Genomic DNA, 23,137 nt, shown 5'->3' on the forward strand with positions numbered 1-23,137 from the left:
AACATGCGGCGAGAAGAGGCCGGCTACGAGGTCGGGCCTCGCGGCCTCCTAAGAGCCTCAGACAGCATCGCCGACCGACCCTGCGGCGACGGGAGCGCAGTCCGATTCTGAATGTGCGTCGGGCCATGAGCCGGTTATTGCACTGTCTGTGCCGACGATGCCTCCCGAACACCCATCCGAGGAACGGGCGGTCGAGGGAGCAGCCGAAGATGTGCGGCTGCACAGCCCACAGAAGAGGTTTGGGCCGAAACACACGAGCCCGAACGACCTGCATCGACGGCCGTCGCGGCCTCGGGAGGGACCCAGTCGAGCTTGAGCCTCCTATTTTTTCCTGACTTCAGGGCCTGGGCGGTCGAACGAGGAAGACCCCGATGGTGCCAGGCGACGATAGAAGGTCAGCCGGCCGTGCCGCATCATCCGACGTCCAACTTTCTGAAGGAGCGTCGGTCCTGGCCAACCATGATTTGGCTAGGATGTTATGTCAGGCGACCATCCTCCTGGCCGATCGGGAGATCATGAAGAATCGGTGGGTGTCTGACATGCTTTCTTCCTTCTACCTGACCATGATCCAGGTGAGCTTCTCTCCTTCACTTTTCATTTTCATCATTGTCTTCTATCAATTCGGTCTTCTGACGATCGGCCTGTTATTTGCAGCTGATCTACAACATGTCCGAGCTGGAGATCGGGTATCGAAGGTTCGACGATTTTCGAGCGGCCTGGAAGAATAGGGCCGAGGCCGTCGAGGTCGAGAAGACAACAATGGTCGAGCAGCTGAAGCAGTCGGTCGACCGTGAGGCCCGGCTCGAGGAGGAGATCTCCCGCCTTACCGATGCCCTGGCTGCCTCGGGGGCCGAACTACAGTCGGCTCGTGAGGAAGTCAAATGAAAGTCCCGTACCGCTCGCTGGCTGCGGCGTGAGCAGGATGGTTGCGTTGATGAGCTCAAAGCCGAGCACGAGCAACTCCTGGTGAGTCTGGGGAATCTCGCCAAGGCTGAGGAGAATTTGTCCACCGCTCAAGTCGACACAGACATAGCGAGGGCAAAGGCAGAGTCAGCGAAAGTGGCAATGAGTCGGGTCGTGGAGGACTTCCGTAGCTCCGACGAATATCGGGAGGAGCTCCTGGAGAGTGATTTCGTCTCATACCGAGTGGGGTACGAGGACGCCCGGGACACAATCCAGGGTCTGTATCCGGAGCTTGACCTCAGTAGCGTCGTTCCCCCAGGGTCGGAGGGCCAAGTCACAGGAGAGGTGGCCGATCCGACGTCGGGAGATCACACTGCCGTGGAGGAAGCCATTTCGGATCAAGTTACCGAAGGTGAGACGGCTCCGACCCTCAATGCTACTCCAGCCCGAGCGGCCACGCCGATCGCCCCCAACTTCTCTCGATAGAAGAAGTTGACTCCGACGAGTAGTTGGAGCATCTTTTATTTTTGTTCTTATTTAGCGTACTTGTAATCGGACTTCAGCCCAATTTTGTAAACTCAGTTCATACTTGAATGAAATTGAGAACTTTTCAACTTTTTTCCTTTATGCATCCTGAAATGTATCTTAGAATGTATGTTTCGTCGAAACGCTCCCGAGCGTATAGGTCGTAGGCCCGACGTACCTTATTAGGATGTTCGGTAAGATCCCGGAGAGTTAGCCGGGATAGTCGGTAGTGCACGCCACGGTAAAGGCAGAGCGAGCTCCGATTTTAGATCGGCGTCCTGACTGTCGTACGATCCGACAGTCGAGAGTCTAAGTCGAGCGTCCGTTGCCCAGACCTGAGTCAGGCATATTTGTCGAGTCGGGTATCGACCGACCTTCGGGCATCGCTCTTTGACCCGATCATCCCGTAGAGTTTGAATAGTATCCGACGTATTCGGTTAAGATAACGATGACAAGTCAGTCATCCATTGCCCGATTCTTTATCAGACGTATACGTCGCGACGTGTGATAAATGGTGGTAAGCCGAATACCCTTCGACCGATCGTGATCTGGTCGGTATGCTGCGAATGCGACGTTGGTCGCATTGGCATTTTGCCTTTCTTGGCCGGAGCCAAGTCGGCAAGTTAGCCAGTCGTCTTGCTCGAGAGTTGACTGTGGAAGGAGCGTGGCTTCAACTTAGGGGGTTTCATCGCCATCGTCGGCCTTCCACCAATGTAGATATATCAGTTCTCGTAAGAGTCCGACGCATCATCGGCGATCGGGCCATAAATTCTCGATGGAACGTTGGGCCCAAGTCAGGGTGTCGGGGCTCGTACTACTGGTGAGCGCCGGCCCACAATCGGAAAGCCAAAATTCTAGACTCCGGGGTTTTGAAACTGAGTTTGTATTTAAAACAAGGGCACACAGGGTTCACTGGTAGTACAATCTCAAGTTGACAGCATTCCAAGTTCGGGGTACGGTCATTCCTTCTAGAGTCTCCAGTTGGTAGGCTCCCGGCCTGTAGGTGTCCACTATCTTGTAGGGTCCTTCCCAGTTCGGAGATAATTTTTTTTGGTCCAGAGGCTTCGAAACTTCCGCCTTCCTTAAGACCAGGTCTCCGGGCCTGAAAAACTTCGGTTTAACCTTAGCATTATAGTATCGGCCACTCTTTATCGGTAGGAAGCCATGCGGAGTTGAGCCTCGTGTCGGAGTTTGGATAGGAGGTCCAAGTCGACTCTCCGATACTCGGAGTTGCTCGGCTTGCAGTATTGCTCAACTCTAGTCGATGGTAGCCCGATCTCGAGTGGAATCATCGCCTCCGTCCTATAGGCCAAGCTGAAAGGAGATTCTCCGATCGGGGCATGGGGTGTCATCTGGTATGCCCACAAGACGGAATTTAATTCCTCGACCCAGAGGCCTTTGGCTTCATTCAGTCGGGTCTTCAGTCCATGCAGAATGGTTCGGTTGGTTACTTCGACCTCGTCGTTGGACCGTGGATGCCCGACCGAGGTTAGCCTGTGCGCGATATGAAATCTCGCACAGAACTTTCGAAAGTCTCGGTTGTCGAATTGTCATCCATTGTCGGTGATAATAGTGTGCGGTAGTCGAACCTGAAGATGATGGACTTCTGGACGAAGTCTTCCATCTTTCGCTCGGTGATTTATGCCAGAGGTTCGGCTTCCACCCACTTAGTGAAGTAGTCGATTGCGACGACTATGAACTTTCTTTGGCCAGACGCGGAGGAAAATGATCAAGTATGTCGATTCTCCACTGGGCGAAGGGCCATGGGCGACAATGAGAGTGATTTGGTTGGCGGGTCGGTGTTGTATGTTAGCGTACCTCTGACACGGCTCACACCTCCGAACCAACTCAGCCGCATCCTTTCTCATGGTGGGCCAGTAGTAACCCTGCTGTAGGATCTTGTAGGCCCAGGATTTGCCCCCTAAGTGATTTTCGCAGATCCCTTCATGCACCTCTCTGAGTGCGTAGTCTGCGTCAGTCGGTCCCAGGCACCTCAGCAAGGGAAGGGAGAACGACCTTTTGTAAAGCCGGCTGTCCATCATCACACATTGGGAGGCCACCCATCGAAGTCGTTTGGCTTCCGCGGGGTCTTCAGGGCTGGTTCCGTCGGTCAGATACTGAACGATCGGATCCATCCAGTTCGACTCGGTCGCCAGTTGCAGCACCTCCTCGGCCCTATCGATGCTCGGTTGCTCGAGACTCTCCACAAGTGTCCGGCCCAAAGTATCGTAGGCAGACTTCGCAAGCCTGGAGAGTGCGTCAGCCCGAGCATTCTCTGACCTGAGAATGTGGGAGATCTTGAAATACTTGAGATGTGCCATGAGATCTCTCACCTTCTGAAAATATTTTGCCATGGTCGGGTCCCACACCTCGAATTCGCCTTTGACTTGTCCACAATCAGTCGGGAGTCGGAGAAGACTCTAAGGCTGTCGATCCCGAGCTCCTTCACTACTCTCAAGCCAGCGATGAGCACTTCATACTCGGCTTGATTATTGGAGGCTTTGAAGTCGAATCGGAGGACGTACTCGATAACCACTCTCTTGAGTTGGTGAGCAGGAATCCGACCCCGCTCCCTCGAGCATTGGAAGCTCCGTCGATGTGCAATACCCAGGTGGACCGGGGTCACGTTTAGAGGTTGCAGCCTCTTTGGAGCTCCCGCCTTTCGATTCCTGATCAGTTGCCGGGCACTCCGCAATAATGTCGGCCAAAACCTGAGCTTTCAAAATAGATCACGGTCGGTACTGAATGTCAAACTCACTCAGCTTCACCATCTATTTCGTCAGTCATCCTGATGTATCGGGGCGACGCAAGATCGCCCTTAAGGGCTGGTCGGTGAGGACCACGATAGCATGCGCTTGAAAATACGGACGGAGTCGTTGTGCAGACACGATCAAGGCAAATATCATTTTCTCCACCTTTGAATACCGAGCTTCAGCTTCATGGAACACTTTGCTGGTGTAGTATATGGGCTGGTGAATTCGGCTCTCGTTCTCCCGGATGAGCACCGAGCTAACCGCCTCTGGGGAGGTTGCCAAGTAGAAGTATAGCATTTCTCCGACTTCTGGCTTTACAAGCAGTGGCAGGGAGGCTAGATATCTCTTTAGATCCTCAAAGGCCTGCTGGCACTCGTCCGGCCAAGAAAAATCCTTCGTCTGCCTCAGGATTTTGAAGAACAGGAGGCATCTCTCAGCCGACCGAGAGATGAATCGGCTGAGCGCGATGATCCTTCCATTAAGCTGCTGTACCTCCTTTTTGATGTCCGGATGTCGCATGTCGATGATCGCTTTTATCTTCTCGAGTTGGCCTCAATTCTTCGTTGAGAAATGAGGAACCCGAGGAACTTCCTCGAAGTCATCCCAAAGGCGTACTTAGTTGGATTCAGCCTCATCCGGTGTTGTCGAAGAGTGCAAAAAATTTCTTCAAGATCTTGGACATGATCCGTAGTCTGCACGCTCTTCACCAGCATGTCGTCCACATATACCTCCATGTTACGCTCGATTTGATCTTTGAAGATCTTATTGATGAGTCGCTGGTAGGTGGATCCGGTATTTTTCAGTCCGAAGGGCATTACTCTGTAGCAGTAAAGGCCCTTGGCGGTCACGAAGGCTGTATGCTCCTCGTCTTCGGGTGCCATCCGGATCTGATTGTATCCGGCAAAGGCGTCCATGAAGCTGAGCAGTCGATGGCCGAACGTGGCATCTACCAACTAGTCAATTTTCAAAAGTGGAAAGCTATCCTTCGAGCAGGCACGATTCAAGTCGGTATAGTCGATGCAGATCCTCCACATTCTGTTGGTTTTTTTCACCATGACAACATTGGCGAGCCAGTCAGGATACGTGGTTTCTCTGATGAAGTCTGCCTCGAGTAGCTTGTCCACTTCCTCATCGATGGCCTTCTATCTTTCGGGAGCAAAAGACCGCTTCTTCTGCCTCACCGGCCTCATTCCAGGGTCAATGTTGAGTCGGTGAGTTATCGTCTCCGGGGAGATGCCGGACATATCCGCTGCCGACCAAGCGAATACGTCGATATTGGCCTTCAACAGCTCTATTAGTTGTTGTTGCTCAGGGTCGGATAATTGGGATCCGACCCAAACCACTTGTTCGGGATTTTTCGCTATCGGGACGGAAACCAGCTGTTCGATCCGGTTCGTCCCGTTCTTCCTCTCCCTGTTGGTCCAACTTGTCGGCCGTCAGGGAGTCCTTCGCTTCATTGCTTCAAGCAGAGATTTGGAAGCATCGTCGAGCGAGCTGTTGATCCCTGCATATCTCTCCGACTCCATTTTTGATCGAAAACCGAACCAATAGGTGGTAGGTCGAGACTATCGCTCTGAGGGCGTTTAGTCTGGATCTTCCAAGTATGGCGTTGTAGGTCGAAGGTACTTGGACGACCGCAAAGGTTAGGTGGATGGTGCTTTGTCATGGTTCGATTCCAGCTGTCACAAAAAAAATAATTTCTCCTTCCACCGTGACAGCATCTCCAATAAACCTACTAGGGGTGTAGAGACTCTCTCGAGCCGATCAGCCGACAGTCGCATTCGGGAGAAGGTCGAGTAGAACAAAATATTAGTCGAACTTCCATTATCAACAAGGATCCTTCTTACATCATAATTTGCTATTGTTGTCGAGACAACAACAGCATCGTCATGGGGAGTTTGGATTCTCCGAGCATCTTCATCTGTAAAAGTAATTACATCATCTTGGCGCAGCTTCTTCGTTGACTCCCCTCCAGCAGTCGTCCTCCGGTCCAGTCATTTTGAGATCATGTTGATGAGCCCGGCCATGGGCTGGTTGTTTGCTGCCTCTTCAATCGGTTGAGGTCGTCGGTCGAGGACGGATCGAGTCGGCGGGTTCCTTCAAAATTTTTCGAGATACCTTCGACGTATGAGGGCCTCAATTTCATCCTTGAGTTAGATGCACTGTTCGGTGTTGTGGCCATGGCCCCGATGAAATCGACAGTATTTTCGCCGGTCGAGGCCCTTTGCCTTCAAAGACAGAGGCCGTCACAGATATTCCTCTCCTTCGATCTCCATCAAAATCTGTGCACGAGGAGCAGAGAGAGGAGTATAGGAGTCATACCTGCGATGCATCGCTTCGGACTCTGCCGTTGGGGTGATCTCGGGCTCTGTCGCTGGGGTGAGACCTGTTTGTCGGTCGGGGGCCCGCTAGGCTCGGCAGGAGCCCAACCTTTCCTTCGTTTCTCCTTCGGGCCCTTGGTCTCAGTCAGGCATCGGTCAGAAGCTCCTTCGTCTGTGTGCATGTATTTGTACGCGCGCTCCAGCAGTTTGGCATATGTCCAGGGAGGGTCTTGTCCAAGGAGTATGTAAATCGGGACCCTCTCAGCCCCCTCTTCATGGCTGAGATAGCCATGTCTTCGTTGAGGTCCCGAACCTCAAGCATTGCCACGTTGAATCGCATCACGAAGTATCGGAGCGTCTCATTTTCTCCCTGCTTGAGAGAGAAAAGGCTATCCGAGGTTCGTGGCGGCTTTCCGACTGATGCTGAAATGGGTCACGAAAGCATGCTCGAGCTGCCCGAAAGAGTGGATGCTTCCTGAGCGGAGGCCGAAGTACCAGGCCCTGGCAGCTTTACGAAGTGTGGCGGAGAAGTCGATGCAGAGGAAGACATCGATTGCCCCTTGGATCGTCATGAGAGCCTTGTAGCTCTCCAGATGGTCAACTGGATCGGTGGAGCCATCGTAAGGCTCCACATAAGGCATCTTGAACCGACTAGGAATCGGCTCGTCGAGGATGAGTCGGAAGAGAGGTTGGGCGGTCTGGAAGTCGACGTCGTTCGAAGACTTCTGTTCATCCACCTGGAGCTGGGCAAGCCGACGGTCGATTTCTTCGAACCTACGTTCGTAGTCGTTGATCCGTCAGTGTTGGAAAACCCCAGGGGTCGAGTCTCCCGATGAATCTGAGAGGGAGGCGGACGGTGTCCGCGGCCGCTTCTCCTTCCTCGCTCACTCCAGCTGGGAAGGAGAGGGTCGTCGAGACCGGTGGGTGTCACACCGTGGCCGCCTCTCCCCTTCTCGGTGGGAGTGCTGAGACGGCTGCTCCTGAGGAGGAGATGGAGACCAACACGAGCATCGGCGGCTGCTCCTGGACGGCATCGGGTGCGCCACCAGTTGCCCCACCGGTGAGTGCGGCAATCGAGTTGGTTATTGTTGAAGGCTCTTGACTGCATCCGTCAGCACAGTCATCTGCCGCACGATCGCTGCAATCTGCGCCTCCGTGGTCACCACAGGATGCGGAGAGCTGGGTTCCACCATGGAGGGTGGAGGAGAGGCCTCTTCCCGACGGAAAGAGTGCCTCGCCAATCTGGTGGCTCTCGATCGCTGAGCCCTGGTTCTTGTCATCTCGAAAAGATTTTTCAAGCTCTGTGGAGGTCGTGATCCCCCCTTCCTGGCGCGCCAAACCTGTTGCGGCCAATCCCCTCATCGCCTGATCGCCGGGAACGAGCACCTGCAAGAGAAGTCCACACTGACCGAAGATGCCTCCGGCGGGGACCTTCCAACGGTCAAGTCAGAGAGAAGACTAGGCAACAGTAGAAAAGAATCAGGGGCTCAGCGGGAGAGGGCCAGAGCGGGAGAGAGAGAGAGAGAGCCCAGGGGCTTAGAAAAACCTCCTCCAACACTGTTGCCTTCCTCATTTTATAGTAGAGCGCGGCGTGGTCCCGCCATTAATGGCGCAGACAACCGGAGAGTTATCAAATCGTCGGAGGCTGTCAGAGTCGCCGCGGACTGACAAGTCGTTGTGGGCTGTCAAATCACTGGGGCTGACCTATGTCCTTGGTAGGACGATGCCCCCAGGGCGGTCACATCGCGTGTCCTTGTCAGGACAGCAGCCCATAGCAGTCGTACGGTGTTTGGAGGAGCTAACCGACCATACGTCGGCATTCGGCTGCGGGACGTCGGGTGAAGACCCGGGGACACCATCGGCTGGTTTGGCGCATTGCCGGAGTCGGACGTCGGCTGCTACCCTCGTTCGACAGTGGGTCGGTAATCTAGGCTCCGCCGCTCGACTAGTCGGTAATCTGGGCTCCGTCACTCGGCTAGTCGGGAACAGAATTGGTCTGTCCGACCGGCATACCTTCGATCAGATAATGTCGGTGGCTACTGTTGGCAGTTGTCGGTCGGTGCGGTCGGTAGAGTCGAACGTCGGTCGGACAGGCCCGAGGATGAGTCGGCGTAAAAGGGGTCGGTCGGTATATCCCAACAACGTCCATTACAAATAAGTGGACCACAAATTAAGAAATCCCGACCATAATATTGTCTCTCTCTCTCTCTCTCTCTCTCTCTCTCTCTTGAGGGAAGGAAAGGGACAAAAGCTCGGTGGATTGGGACAAAAATGGTAGAAAACCCCGATAAGAGGTCTCACAAAATACCTCGCCTTGCAGTGAATAAAATCCCAAGTTCAAGATAGACTTTGAAACCCTAAGCGGTCGTATGCCGACGAGACTTGTTGCGCGGCAAGTGTGGCCCTTCTTTTTTTTTTTTCTCTTTTTTGGTAAGTGAGCATCTTCATTACAGACTGAATAAAGAAAGTTTCACAAGCAGCATCTTCATTACATCTTCAATAGGGAAAGAGAACACCTGAAACAATTGCAAACAGAGATATAGCAGGTCCAAAAATGGTGGAAAAGATGAAAATGAAGTTGAGAATTGAAGATATTCTGTAGGAGACAGATAATACAATATAGTGGATGCTGTGTATTTTCCCGTAGATATTGATGAAACTCCCATGTGATGTAAGATGCAGCCCAATGTTGAACTATTAATACTCCAACGCTAATTAACAATACAAACATAAGGGTTAAACAATAAGTTTGAAGCTGTTTGGCATTGCATACCCTTAATAGACCTTTGCTACTGAAAAGTCCTCTATTAACAAATATAAAATCCATCAATTTAAAGGATAAAAATTTTTGAGATAACAATTAAGTTTCAGATGACTGGATCAACAATTGTATAATAATGTAGCAACACATTAAATAATATGATAGGCATGAATAATAGCACAGTGGTGTCAAGGAAATAATATAATGAACAACCATAGACTTCCATTCCCCACGTGTTTGCAAAACTTTTCCCAAAGATTAATTATCCTCTGTGCTTTTGTGAAGGTATTAGGCATGTAAGAATATGAGCATTCAATAGCAGTGTAAGACATAAGAAAATATGATAAATAGAAGGCCACTAGAAGCCACGAAAATAGTGTGGCCCTCCTTTGGGACAGCCCTTGGCCCGAAATGCCTTACAAGACTCTGTTTTCCCTTATCTGCCACTGAATACAAAGAGGCCATCATAAAGTCAATTGTATAAAAAGGATATTCTGTACCATGCACATCTTTCCATAACAACCAAATATACTCTCAAAAAAGGTAGAATATCTACAAAAAAAATTTATTGGGTTGGTATTTTCCCTTTATACATAATGCATAAATTTGCATCGAGCACCATTGCGAGACTAGCTGTTCCACCATTGCCAAGCTCCCTCTCTCGCTCTCTTCCTCTCTTAGCTCTGTTCACGCCTTGCCACCAACATCAGTCCCAAAACTTTGAATCTGAGTATTTTTAAAGTCTCAGAGAAAATTCAACTTGATCTAGGGGTACGAAGCTACTCGAAACTGGCCCATATTTGGATTGACAAGAGTTAGGCTCGCATAGGAGATAAGCCAGACTTGATCTGAACTTCAAGCTCAAAATTAGTTTCAAGCCAGGCCCGATAGACTACGCTCGACTAGGTCCCACCCTAAGCATAAGTAATTAATCGGTAAAATTAAGATTTTAAGTAAAACCACAGGATTTACCAAACCATGCAACAAGAATCAAGAGACCAAAACACCTTAAAATAGTATTGTCTCGGCTCACAAATAAGAAACACAAGCTCAAGCACGAACAATTGCATCTACCATCAACAGTCTTAACATTTCCAGTTTAAACATCTGTTACAACCACAAGGCATATTCTTATACATTCTAGACTTTTACTTCCCCACTGAACCATCTTTAAAGCTTACAGAGCCGCACATCATTTTGGATGGTCATCTCAATCGCCAGAACAAGTTGCTCTTGCGGCTGGGCCGGTCTGTCTTAGCAGCTGAAACACCAATCAGGACAGCATCAAATATGACCAAACGAGCACTCATGACTTTATTAATCCAAGAGAGTAGGACCAGATCAAAAGAAAAAGAAAAAAAGTGACGTAATTGAAGGCGTTAAGAGTGGGCTTATGAGAGGGATGGACCTGGAAATAAGCCTCCAGCTTCTGCTTTAATATGGCATGTTCTCTCTTCACCTTTTGGAATGATCCTTGGCATCTGAACGGGCATACACATACAAACAGATAATTAGCTGAATGGATTCACTTGCGCACGTGTCTGTGCATGCGGTAGGGAAGGTTAACAGAGTTTTCTTGGGCGTGCACGCGCATTTATGTGTGCGCGCGCGAGCGTGCGTGTGCGCGTGTGCGTGTGAGAGAGAGAGAGAGGAGCACCCTTGAAGATTTTCTTCGTCACAGTATTCCCTGAACCGAGTGCATTCATTCTTTACCCTCAAAGCACCAATGCTGCACCAAATCCATCCATTATATTGTTTAACACTGATAAGCAAAGTATAACAAAATAATTACCGAGATGTAACTTGCTGGAACTTCGAACTGCTTGGGCCAATTAGCCCTAATGGTCCATGGCCCGATAGACCGCGAGGATCCAGTCAACATATAGAATCATGTTGGAACTATTGCCATTCTTTGGAGGATAAATAACTTACGTAGAAATCTCTATTTTTTTATATAAATATTTTTTAGATAATATTTAAATAAAAAAATAATATATTTATATTTTTTTATGTATGAAAAAATAGTTCCAAAATCTACTATTCCTATTCCTTTGCATTACTATTTTGCTGGATAAGTTGTTAAATTCTATCCTTATATATAAATTATAATATATATAATTTATTATATATAATATAATATATTATAATGTTATATAATATATTTTATTATGATATTATATATTACATTATATTATATTATGATAGATTATCTTATAATAATATATTAATTTTAGTAACATAATAATATATTATATTAAAAAATAATATAATTTATTATATTATAATATTATATAATAATAAAATATTATATTATCATAATCATATATTATATTATAATATTATAACAACATAATATATTGTTATAAAATATATCGTATTAATAGTTTAATACTATCAATACGATATAATATAATATATCATATAAAATATATTATATTATAATATAAATATAAAATATAAATAATATATTTTATTTTATTATAATATTATGTATTGTAATATACTATATTATATCATATAAAATATATTATAATATATTATATGATATTATCATATATTATATTGCAATAATAGGTTATCTTATAATAATAGATTAATTATAATAAAATAATAATATATTATATTAGAATAATAGTATAGTGTATTATATTATATAATAGTATTATATTATATTATATTATCATAATAATATAATATATTATAATATTATAATAACATAATAGTATTATAAAAATATATTATATCCATATAATAACATATTATTATGTGATAATATATTATATTATATTATATATCATTATTATATTATTATCATATGATGATATTATTATTATATGATTAAAAATATTTTAGAAATAAAATAAAAAATTTATTTCCTTACTGATGGAAAAATGACTCATCCACCTCCTAGGTGGATAAGACTTTACTTTCAATTGTACATAAATATTATCTATGAAAGAATAACTTACTCATCTAAGAAATATGAGAATATGGATAAATTGATCAATAAAAAATTTGATCAATTTTTTTGAATATTTATCCATCAAAAAATGAATTCTATATGATCAGCACAGGCATCCATGGACTGCACTGGTCCTAGCAAATTGAGAGCCCGTTTTGAGTTTGGGTCAACTTAGGCCAGATAAGATACATCCTGTGAAACCAAAAAGAAAAGGAAAGGAAGAGAAAAAGGAGGGAAAGGAAGGGGAACAATATTCTTATTTGGATAGCTTTTATAAAAAATAAAAAAAGAAAAAAAAAAAGAGGATAGATATTTTAAATCAAAAAAATTATTATATCCTAATTTTATTTGAAGATCTGTGGATATTTTTATTCTTTATATGTCACATGTCTCTTTCCCTCTCAATTCTCTCAAATTGAGGAAATTAGGAAACTAATTTAATAGAAAAAAAAAGAGAGAGAGAGAGAGATATCTATCCCTTTCTTTTTTTTTTCTTAAAAATTAATATCCAAATAAAAAAAAATCCCTCCTTTTTCTTTCCCTCTGAATTTTTCAATCCAAACAAAGCGTAGAGCTTGTTCCCTGCATAGGGTTTATATATGCATTGTTTGGCCTTCTTTAGCTTGGACCACGTGGGTCTGGATTTTTCGCTCCCTAGAAACCCAAAAATGTAAGGGGATCAAGATTCCTTGTCAAGCTCATTCGGTTCTAAAAGATCGTCAGCTACATATGTTTAACTTTCACTTTCACAGCATCATGCATGGCACATTCCAAGTTCAACAGTAATTACCTCGTGGTGCTATCCTTCAACTGGTGCGCGAGTGAGCCCAGCCTCCGGAAGTCTTGGGGACACTTTTCGCTGGATGAAGAAAATATAGCACGTCACGTTAAAGTATTTTTTATGGTAAGCTCTCAATTAATAGTCCTAGACAAAATGAAACCCACAGAGCCTGCTCAATGTTGGCCACCAATCTGGATGAGTCACAGAAAAACAAAGTAACAACTTCTTCCACGAAATTTGGGCTCGCTTCATCTTCCAACTCTTCTAGTTCATAAAATTGTTCATCAAGGTATCCCTGCAACAAACCCTCAGATCAATATCTTAACTAACCTTTTATACAATTACATCTCTCCGTCGATATCAACTCTTACTATGTTTCTACTTTGTACATCACTATGCTGGATGATTGGATGTTACCGATGACTGCAAATGAAAGTTAGACATTCTCATCGGTTTCTTGTATCAATTTCTAATTTAGTGACCTCCACTTTCTTTAGAAAGAAAAAACTGAAAAACAGCAAAGAGAAAAAAAGAAGATTCACGCTTTAAAACTATATTTACTTTGAATACATCTGCCCCGTATATTTATTTTATGAAGTAAAGTTTCACAAATTACTGTATTTACGGAACTTCCAGAGATTCAATCTGTAGATGCACAAACACATTTACTCATGGCTATCAAAATTTGAGACGATTGCCGGGAAAGGAGAAAACAAGCTTGTTGGTCCCCAAATGAAACGTAGTGTATCACTATACACTTTACAAGGCTTGACTAAGCTGCAGTTATCACGCCCTACAAGAAGACAAGTGCCAAACCGTGTAATTTGGAGTCACAATCCTTGAAGTCATGCCAGCATTGCCCAAAAATGAAAAACTAAATATTTAGATTAAAAAAATGGGAAAATGAAAGACTTATTCATGCAGACCGAATATTTACGTGAAGCCCATTTCAGGCAACAATCAAAATAGGATGGTACAAAACTGCTAACCGCCATTCTACTTTAGCCAGAACTATAGTTCAGATTTCTGAATTATATGTTGCCAATCATTTGTTCTTCATGTGACAACCTATTTGGATGGTGATAAAATCAGTGGCCACTATGGTGTATTTCAGGGAAACTAGTGTAAAACAAGAATGAAAGATGTGAAAGCTCATCTCGGATCTAGAAACGCCACTCCCTGAACTTCACTGAGTTGTAACCACTCTAATAACAAGAAATGCTCAATTGTGAGAAGGGAGCAGAAGAAGAAGTACCTGATCGACGAGGCTCTTCTTCCCGTAGGCAACCTGGCGCTGCAAGCTAGAGTGCTCCATCTTGCTAAGAAAGAGAAGTACGGAATGAATATGTATCCAAAAACAAGAGCTGATGAGTGATCAGAGCCCACGAGGGTATATATATAGAAAAAAAAAAATACTAGCTTTTGGGTCTCCAACAATGTGAAATCTTGTAAAGAAGCTGGCAAGCGCGGGCACATACCGCACGTGTGTCAGGTGGGGTCCCTATCCAGACAGGCTTCTTCATTTCCAAACATAGACCCAAAGCAAAAGAGGTTCTTGGTTCACATATTGGGCCGCCCAGGCTTGGCATAAATCCAGTTCGGTTCCAGAGCCACCAGAGCCGTAAGGGGTCCACAACCAGAGTTCAAGCCACCTTTATTTTCTAGTAATTTATCATTTACATGAAAATAAAGCCATAGGCAGGTTCCACCCAAATGTTTAAGCCATGAAGACAGGAAAGGATACAAAGCATGCATCAGCAAGAAGCGGGCTAAACAACCATTTTCCTTGCTCAAGATAGGCGGTACAAGAGGATTCAGTTGATTTGTAAACGCTGGTGCTGCTCTACGCAAGCAAAAAGTTTGTTTCGGAGATTCCAATGGTTCTTCCCCAATGACATCTGCCATTGACATTTTCATCAGCTCTGAAGTAAAATAAGAACAATCGCGCTCTTTTATTCTACTGTCATATTAACACTTTTTAACTTCATCATCAACTTACACGAGTTAATGATTTCGTCGAAGACATAAACTCCAATTGACACAAGTGTTATGATGGAGGATAAGGTTTATTCATTCATCTATTTATTTCACAAGGCTGGAAAATAACTTTATTAGATATAAAAGTTTATTCATGACATCCAGCCACAAATAGATAACGTGACACCAGTCAATTAAAAAAAAAAAATACAAATATAAATAAGTCAGCAATTACATACCGGACATTGCCGACGAGTACTTGGCTTGATTCCTTCTTTATATTGATGCCTCCATCCACAGACACGTGTCAGTAATTAATTCTCCTCTCTATCCCACTTTTTCAAAACAAACCAACCTTCACTTCTATCAGCATCCATCAGAGGGTAATGGAAACCCACATCGAGGCCTTAATCAGAGAGAAGCCCTGCAAAAACAGAGAACTGCTTCACATAAAAATATAGACAATTTATTGCCACATCGTTCAAGCCAAGATATTGTACCACCGCCCAGGTTGTGAGACAGGTGCATAGAATTTAAACGGGAAAAAACAAAAGGACAGATCACATCAAATAAATCCTAATCATGCTGGAGAAATTGGTACAAGACGATATCCTTTTTAATTCCTTGGCTCGATTCCCATATCCAAATATGTACAACCATTGATGCTTATAAAACTTTTAAAACCATTGATGCTTATAAAACTTTTAGGTGATGCAGAAAAGTAGGATAATAGCAAGGACAATTCATAGCATGGTCAATGATGGCCCCTTTTTACACCATAGAATGTTCCCATGACAAGGTAATAGTTTGGAAAGACTAATCAAAATGTACAAATGGCCAGACAATTACTTACGTACCACACAAAACATAGACACCATGATAAATGACCACGGGGAACCTCCCAGTTCTAGGCCACACAACGCCCATTACAACATGCCTAAGCTGGCCTCCTCAGAGAAGGATTTTCTGAAATAGCAGTAACAGCAGGTAACCATTTTCTGTTATGCATTGTAACTTCTCAAAGACCGAGATTCATTGGGTAATTCTAAATGCTGCAAAGCTTTTGATCTCGTTTCAAGGCAAGTTGCCACACCTCTGCACCCAATCAGCATTAGCTTGAAGATTCAGTGAGAAGTAACATGAGTTGGTTTTCTTCTTGTATTTCAGCCGTAGTCTTCCTTCACATTCCCTCATTTTTCTCTCTTTTATTTCTGTTCTCTCCATACAAAAATCTGATTAATAAATTTGGTGGGTTTCAACCCTCATTTAACCCTTCCAGCTCTGAGTCAAGCTCATTACACAATTCAACTAACATTTTCCAGTGACCGCTGCTTTTCTCCACGTGCATAAAACCTGCATTTTATTGGCCAAGAAAGTAAGGCGCCACTCCTTGTTTTACAACCTTGGAGACAGAACAAATGCCAAGCAAATGATCAGAAACCAAGAGCCAATAAACGATGATGCAGAAAAAATCAGCGATCAAGAACTAGTCCTTATCATGTCTCTGTATCAACTCTAAGCATCAAAAAAAAGAGAGAGAATGAGAATAGACATAGGAGATGCTCTCTTTATTCTGTGTCCATAAACAAGGAGAATGAAGAGATATTTCCAGTAGCTCCCTCCAATGGTTTCCAGCTTCGATTTCTTTCTAGCACTTGGTCCCAACCATTCCTTTGTTAAATGGGGCAACAGCTGTGGGATACACTGCATAATTGGTCTGACGATCATGATTCTTGCTCTCCATCATTTGTGCAATGTCGATAAGAGAATCTTAACCTGGATGATATACCCACATGGCAAATTTGAGTTGGAAAATGATGGAAAAAGTGAAATTCTCAGGTTGGTTATTCATGATGGCGAGGTGGACTCCAGAAGCATTGGTTCTGAAACACTCTCGTGCTCCTACCACCAACAACAGCTATCATGGAATACATTCCTAACATGCACAGGAAAAATCAGTCACATCAAACAAATCAGTATGACACAGAACAATGACAGGTATACACAGATTAAAATGATTACTGGTATGAATAACACGGAAAGAATGGTAGAAACATCAAGGCATACCACGCAAAGCATAAATGGAACCTTCCTAAAGTAAATGAAAAGGGATATCTCAAAGATAATCAAATCCAAATTTTGACATTGGGAAGACTTTATGTTGGGAGAACACATTCCCCATATACATGACACTGTTTAGGTACAGCAGCTCTGATGTGCATGACGCATAGTTCTGGTGGTTCCACAAGCATCATACTTAACTTCCTGTATATTGATGGGCATAAGATATTTTATTTGATTGAATAAACTGAAACAATCCCACCGAGCTCATATTTTCATTGTAACTAACTAAGAAAAATTTCAAAAAAATCGGGACATTACTCCAACAAAAGGGGAAAAAAAGGAATGTTGAAATTTGAGTAACTTTCTTCCAAAAAAAAAAAAAAAACATACATAACTATAAAATGAAATGACAAAATTTGGATTGGTTTGAGAAGCAGATTAGTTTATTATGTTCAACAAGATCATTTCATCAATGCAAAAGGTACAGAAAGACTTTAATATCTTTGACAGACAATGGTTAACCATGACAAAAAAGTTAACAATTAAGCCATACAATTATCAGGGTTGACCAGCCAACAGAAGATAGAAGTGTTAAACTTGCAACCACCCACAGATTAGAGTATCAAAACAAAATAAACTGATGAGTAGGACCTTCAAAATGAAAAGTACAATCAGACTATTAATTTAAAACATCAAGTTTTGCATATGTCAATAAATAGGTGGAAGCTTGGCAAACTTGAGAGATATTACAGGTCTCTTTTGCTTTTTCAGGAAAAATATGTATCTTAATATCAGCTTCACAAACCATTTGCCCTGGACTTTTAGAGAAGATTATCCTTACAAAACTGATGATTGATAAGCTTTATCATAAGTGACCCCCAAGCATATACCAGATAAAGTTTAAAATATCAAACTGCTCACCATGCTATCATAAGATAATAGTGAAAATGACACAATTTTGCATCAGTGTCACCATGAGACTATTTTATGATAGCAATGTATAAATTTTAGACTATGATCATGCTTCAATCTCCTCTCTTTTGCTCATTTTTTTATTGTTGACCTAAGATGGAAGGGGCAGGTTCTTTTTTTCTGCTGTGGTGATTTTCTATAAGAACTTATTACATTTTTTAAAGAAAAGACTGAAACAGAACCTGCCAATTAAGCTCTTTGCCAATAGACACTTGAAAACAAGATATATCACATGGCTTAGATGGGTTCCCAAAGGAAGACATAGACATACTTCTGACTAGGATATATCTTATATAGAATGAAATTTAGACCTTCAGGATCAAGTCAAGGTCCAATTTCTAGACCCACTTTAGTATAACATGATAAGATCCAAGTACTGGATCATTTTTATATATGATCTGGCATTTGTAAACATCCCAGTATATCAGTCAATTACTTCTCATGACATCCTCATAATCATCCTTGTTATTGCACGATATACCAAAAGAAATTGGGATCATCCAAAAGTCAACTTTAGGATTTACCATCTTACCTCATTTTGGAGGAATCTATACAGGACATAGATTCTGCTCATCGCCATGCACTAGATCATTATTGGGAACAAATCTGGTGAGAGCTCTCCTATATCCACTTGGGGAGGTCTGTCCAAGAAAACTGCACAAATTTGATCTGAAAGCATTTTGTATGAAAGACAATATACGAATACATCCACCTAATAAAATACTGCCGCATTTATCCAAATTGCCATAGTTTAATATATCCTGTTCGAACTGTATAATGCTGATGGAGAAAAAACATGAAGATGAAAATGTGCTTACAGAGATTGTGTTCCAATTTGGCTAGCATATAATCCACGCCCTCAATGTGAATACATTTTTTCATGTTAAAACTCACCTACTTCCCTCTATCTAAACCCTTTCCAACACTGTCGTGTTCTTCCCTAATTGCTTGAAGATTAAAGTTTGCAATGACTACTTGCTGGTTGACCTATGGGTCTCATTGAAGCCTCTTGTTTAAGTTGCCTCTGTTAAGAATACCCAACCACTCTATATAGGGTTAGCACAACATCTAGGAGTAGGCAAAACAGCATTGCCAAACTTCTGTAGATCACCAAAACCGCAATGATGAGATCAGGTTGGCTAGTGTTGCAGTACTTCTAGTTAGACAAAGGCAATGTGGTGCTTCTTTTCTTTAATTTTCTCTTCTTTCCATTTTGGGGAACAAAGGAGCATAGCTTATAATCTACGTACTTGACTATATGCTTTACCAATAAGAATAAGGTGCACATACCAGTGGTAATAGGCACCTACATGCTACAAAGAAAACCTTATGCTGCATAGCAAAGATTATTCAACCATCTCACATGAGTCACAGGAGAAAGGAAACTGCATGCATCAAAAGCAGAAGAAAGGTAGGTTTTCACAGATGGTCATGTTGAATGTACATTTCAAGTGGGCTGGACATAGCTGTTCTTAATAATACCATATTGTCATGAAAAAGCTTTCAAGTGGCTTCCTTTCTTTATTTTCTTTTTTCATCTTCTTTCCCCATGTAGATGAGTTTCAAAGTTCCAGCCCTGCCGCGATCCCATTTTTCCACCAGAACAAAATAGGACGGCTGGGACACTCCCCCTTCCTGCCAAGAGTTAAAAACTTGATTGAATGTAATGATTAAATTTCAAATGACTTACCCAAAGTTCGATAAGGTTTTTTAAAACAAAAAATCCATATTTTAATGGAACCCCACTTGAGTCACTTTCTTTTTTTAATATTATTTATAGAAAGATACAACAAGAAGCATATAGTATTAAACGAAGCTAGCAAAGCCAAAGGCCTTCCATCTAATATGGCTTTTATATGCCTTACGATATAAGATTCCATCTAAAATAAATACATCTCACTTAGTTCCATCGTTACACCTAAGGGAGATGAAACAAGAGAGGTAAACCTCTTAAATGTTAGATAATTAATTAAATTACATTAAATGACAGAATTTTTAAGAGGGTGGCAGATGAGGAATCATAGTCATCCATAGTTTCTCTTGTATGCATCTGACATGCAAAAAGTAGATGAAAAGTTGGCCCATTAGGCTATTGTTGTTATTACAGAGGTTATGTACAAGAGTATGGAATAGAAGAAAAAACGACAGACAAGAAGAAGATAAGGATACTGCTGTGATCTGTTCTATGACTTCTGTCAGTAGATTCTCTGTTTTGTGGCTTCTCTCAATATGGTTCCTTCTTCCAAGAGGGTCAATGACTTGACAAAGGTGCCTGGTAGATTTAGCCCTACACTTCCCCCTGCCCAAGCCCCTAGATGACCAGTTAATTGACATAATGTAAATCAAGGTATAATAGATGTACACAAGATAGCAGAGAAGATAAACAAACTGGTGCACACATGTTCAGTTGGACTCAGCCAACTCCATTGTTAACAGACAGAATGTAAATCAAGGTATAATAGATGTACACAAGATAGCAGAGAAGATACAACAAACTGGTGTGCACATGTTGCCGGAAGTGGAGTAATGCTGATTTGCATGATTGAGGCAAATTATCAGTTCTCCTGCCCGCGATATCGGAATATGCTCTTTGATGCCATTCAATGTGTTTGCCTACTCATAATTCAATGGTCCCTTGACCTTTGATCAGAGATAATCTAACTACACAGAAAAAGAAAAAATTAGCATGTAAAGAATATATATAGCTATTTTCTTAATACCTTATGGAAAAGGTTGTGCAGCCTGTTATACAGACATGACCGAGATTGCGCATATTCTTTTGGAGATTTCTAGGGCAACCAGCTGATTTGGGCAAGACAAGCACTTTTGAATATCAGTTTAAAATTGACAAATATAGAAAATTGATTATTATGTTATAAAAATCCTACAATGCAAGGCCCATTCATATTTTTAATGCTGATAAAGCAATATAGAGAGTTAAAAGCAATCATCTAAAAGCTTTTTCATATGTATGCAATGCAAAATAAATATTGTATAGCATATGATAGTAACGGCGTATTAAACCCCTAAAGTAACTAGCCTAGGACCGATTTTTTTTTTAAAAAACAAAGGCCTCAACCCGAAAACAAACTCTCCATGAAACATGGAACATGCCATTTTCATTCTCGCCAAGATTTTCCTTAAGGTGTCCACATCATCATCCAACTCTAGTAGACAGTGCAACATGTAATTGGAACTGGAGTTGGGAGTAAGAATTTGTTGTCATAATGTATAACAAAAAATTAAGATAAAATCAGGTTTTTTTTACCTCTCTTTTCACCAACAAAAAAAAAAAAGGATAAAATTCTAATCACTGGGGTCATTTGTAACTTAAGATTTCATAATTCCAAATATCATTGCTGTGAAATCAGGATAACACAAGAGGGAGGAAGCTGGGTGACTTGGTCATTATTGCTGATTTGCTACTTTGCGAATTTATGAACTTATGCTTTACAGATTCAATGTTTCTTTTACCTTTTGATTATGTTATAATGAACCAAATAGGGGTGCTTTCCTAGAATACAACTTTTTCCAAAATAAGCTGGCCAAAACTGCAAATTTATGTTTCAGTCCTACATGCATGCTGTACTTTAGTTTCAGTTCACCAAACATCAAGACTGAAGATTGAAGCACTGAGCATCTTAATAGAATTTCCAAACAGACTGGTTAACACATGAGTTATAGAGGTCTGCCTCTTTCAGTTGATTCAAACATCATCCTAAGATGGAAGCGCACTAAGCGCACAATGGAAACTCTTAGAATAATCATTCCCAGTTGAGTCTTCCTAGAACATTGAATCTGATGCCATACCTCTCTTCTTGACTCAAAAGAAATATTGTATGACCAACCATTCTAATCAATATATGATGAATCAAAAAACCATGAACAAGGAAAAAACAAGATTCCACTAATAGCTACAGTAACGTGCACGCGGAGCAGGAGGGTAAAAATTTTAAAAATTTAAAAAAAAAAGATAAAATGTTGAATAAAAGCATGCAAATCAAATTAACGGTTGAATGGAATAGGCCGAGATATTGTTCTATCCCAAACTCGATCTTTTTGCCTGCATCATAATGAATATCAAACTTTGATTCTAAACTAGCTAACTTAAACAAACCAGAAAATCCAATAAAAAGACAATTTCGACATGCACTCCAATAAGCACTTTTCACCAACGACGAGAACATCGTAGATTATGACGGAGATTAAACCGGATAACTTTAGTTCTTGATTTCTTGATACTTCCAAATTTCCAATAGATGGTTACGTCTATTAATTAAAGAGTTCATAAGAGAAACATCGATCAAGAAACAAATAGAATTAATGACGAAACTTACGACTCCTTGAAGCCCTTGATACATGGGCTTCTTCCGATATATGATTTCTTGATACGTCGTCTATTAACTATAGATTTTTCATAAGAGAAAAATCGATCAAGAAACAAATAAAAGTAATAACAAAACTTTCGACTTCTTGAAGCCCTTGAATTCTTGGCTTCCTGCAACATATGATTTGTTAATACGTCTAGTAACCCAAGATTTTCCACCACGGAAAAATCGATGAAAAAGCAAATAAAATTAATGATAAAACTTACCACTTCTTGAGGTCCTTGATTTCTAGGGTTTTAGAAGCACGGGGAAAGAAGACGAGAGAATGGCAAACGCTACAGTTTTGTAGTCCTCCGCGGCAAGGATTCAACAGAGATCGGAGGAGGGAAATCGAGAGTGAAAAATAGAGGCCAAAAGGGAAAGCAAGAATGGAAGAGAGGCGAGGAAAATAGCGGGAACGAAAAACCGAACGCGTAAGTAAACAAACCGGACTCGCGAGTCTCTCCTCCCTCTGTAGTGGAGCCCAAGCGATCGCGACGCGTCGTATACGTCGGACAGTTGGACGCCGATAAGGCGGTGACGCTCTTCGACATAAACGATACGCCGCGTATACGCGAACCAGACGATGGCACAGTATTACGATTATTTACAAAAATCCAACGGTGCGTGTTAGATGTCAGTTTTATCGGCCGCTGAATCTCCCCTGCGGCTCACGTGATTGGCATCACCGAGGCATGCATATCATCATTTTATCAAAATTGTATAATTAACATATAATGACTTTAATTTT

At 42.4% G+C, this 23,137-nt stretch overlaps 1 protein-coding gene across 16 annotated transcripts; it reads right to left on the reverse strand.

Annotated features, from left to right (window-relative positions):
- Positions 1-10,269: 10,269 nt before the first annotated feature.
- LOC105040535 (pseudo histidine-containing phosphotransfer protein 2) lies at positions 10,270-22,979 on the reverse strand. 16 transcript variants are annotated; one of them, XM_029263212.2, is made up of 13 exons: positions 22,614-22,979; positions 20,775-20,821; positions 20,189-20,676; positions 18,552-18,688; positions 15,841-16,919; positions 15,223-15,407; positions 14,485-14,904; positions 14,262-14,325; positions 13,171-13,301; positions 13,016-13,084; positions 10,921-10,992; positions 10,672-10,744; positions 10,273-10,524 (listed from the first exon to the last, which is right to left on the reverse strand). In XM_029263212.2, the coding sequence occupies exons 8-13, from the start codon at positions 14,319-14,321 to the stop codon at positions 10,474-10,476; spliced, it is 456 nt and encodes a 151-aa protein (XP_029119045.1). In that variant the 5' UTR covers positions 14,322-14,325; positions 14,485-14,904; positions 15,223-15,407; positions 15,841-16,919; positions 18,552-18,688; positions 20,189-20,676; positions 20,775-20,821; positions 22,614-22,979; the 3' UTR covers positions 10,273-10,473. The 16 variants fall into 16 exon arrangements, 14 of the variants coding, with proteins under 14 accessions (XP_019704407.1, XP_073110752.1, XP_029119045.1 ...); XM_029263213.2 differs by having other exon boundaries at positions 20,189-20,680; XM_019848854.3 differs by lacking the exon at positions 20,775-20,821.
- Positions 22,980-23,137: the final 158 nt, after the last annotated feature.

The sequence above is a fragment of the Elaeis guineensis genome, chromosome 3, assembly GCF_000442705.2.
Source record: "Elaeis guineensis isolate ETL-2024a chromosome 3, EG11, whole genome shotgun sequence".
NCBI lineage: Eukaryota > Viridiplantae > Streptophyta > Magnoliopsida > Arecales > Arecaceae > Elaeis > Elaeis guineensis.

Excerpts from the sequence above, each read along its gene's own strand:
- LOC105040535 (XM_019848848.3), bottom strand. The coding sequence starts at position 14,321 with ATGGAGCACTCTAGCTTGCAGCGCCAGGTTGCCTACGGGAAGAAGAGC. Across the intron at positions 13,085-13,170 it reads GCCAACATTGAGCAGGCTCT|CGAAAAGTGTCCCCAAGACT; the intron begins GTGGGTTTCATT and ends TTCTTCATCCAG. Across the intron at positions 10,993-13,015 it reads TTGAAGGATAGCACCACGAG|CATTGGTGCTTTGAGGGTAA; the intron begins GTAATTACTGTT and ends GATTTGGTGCAG.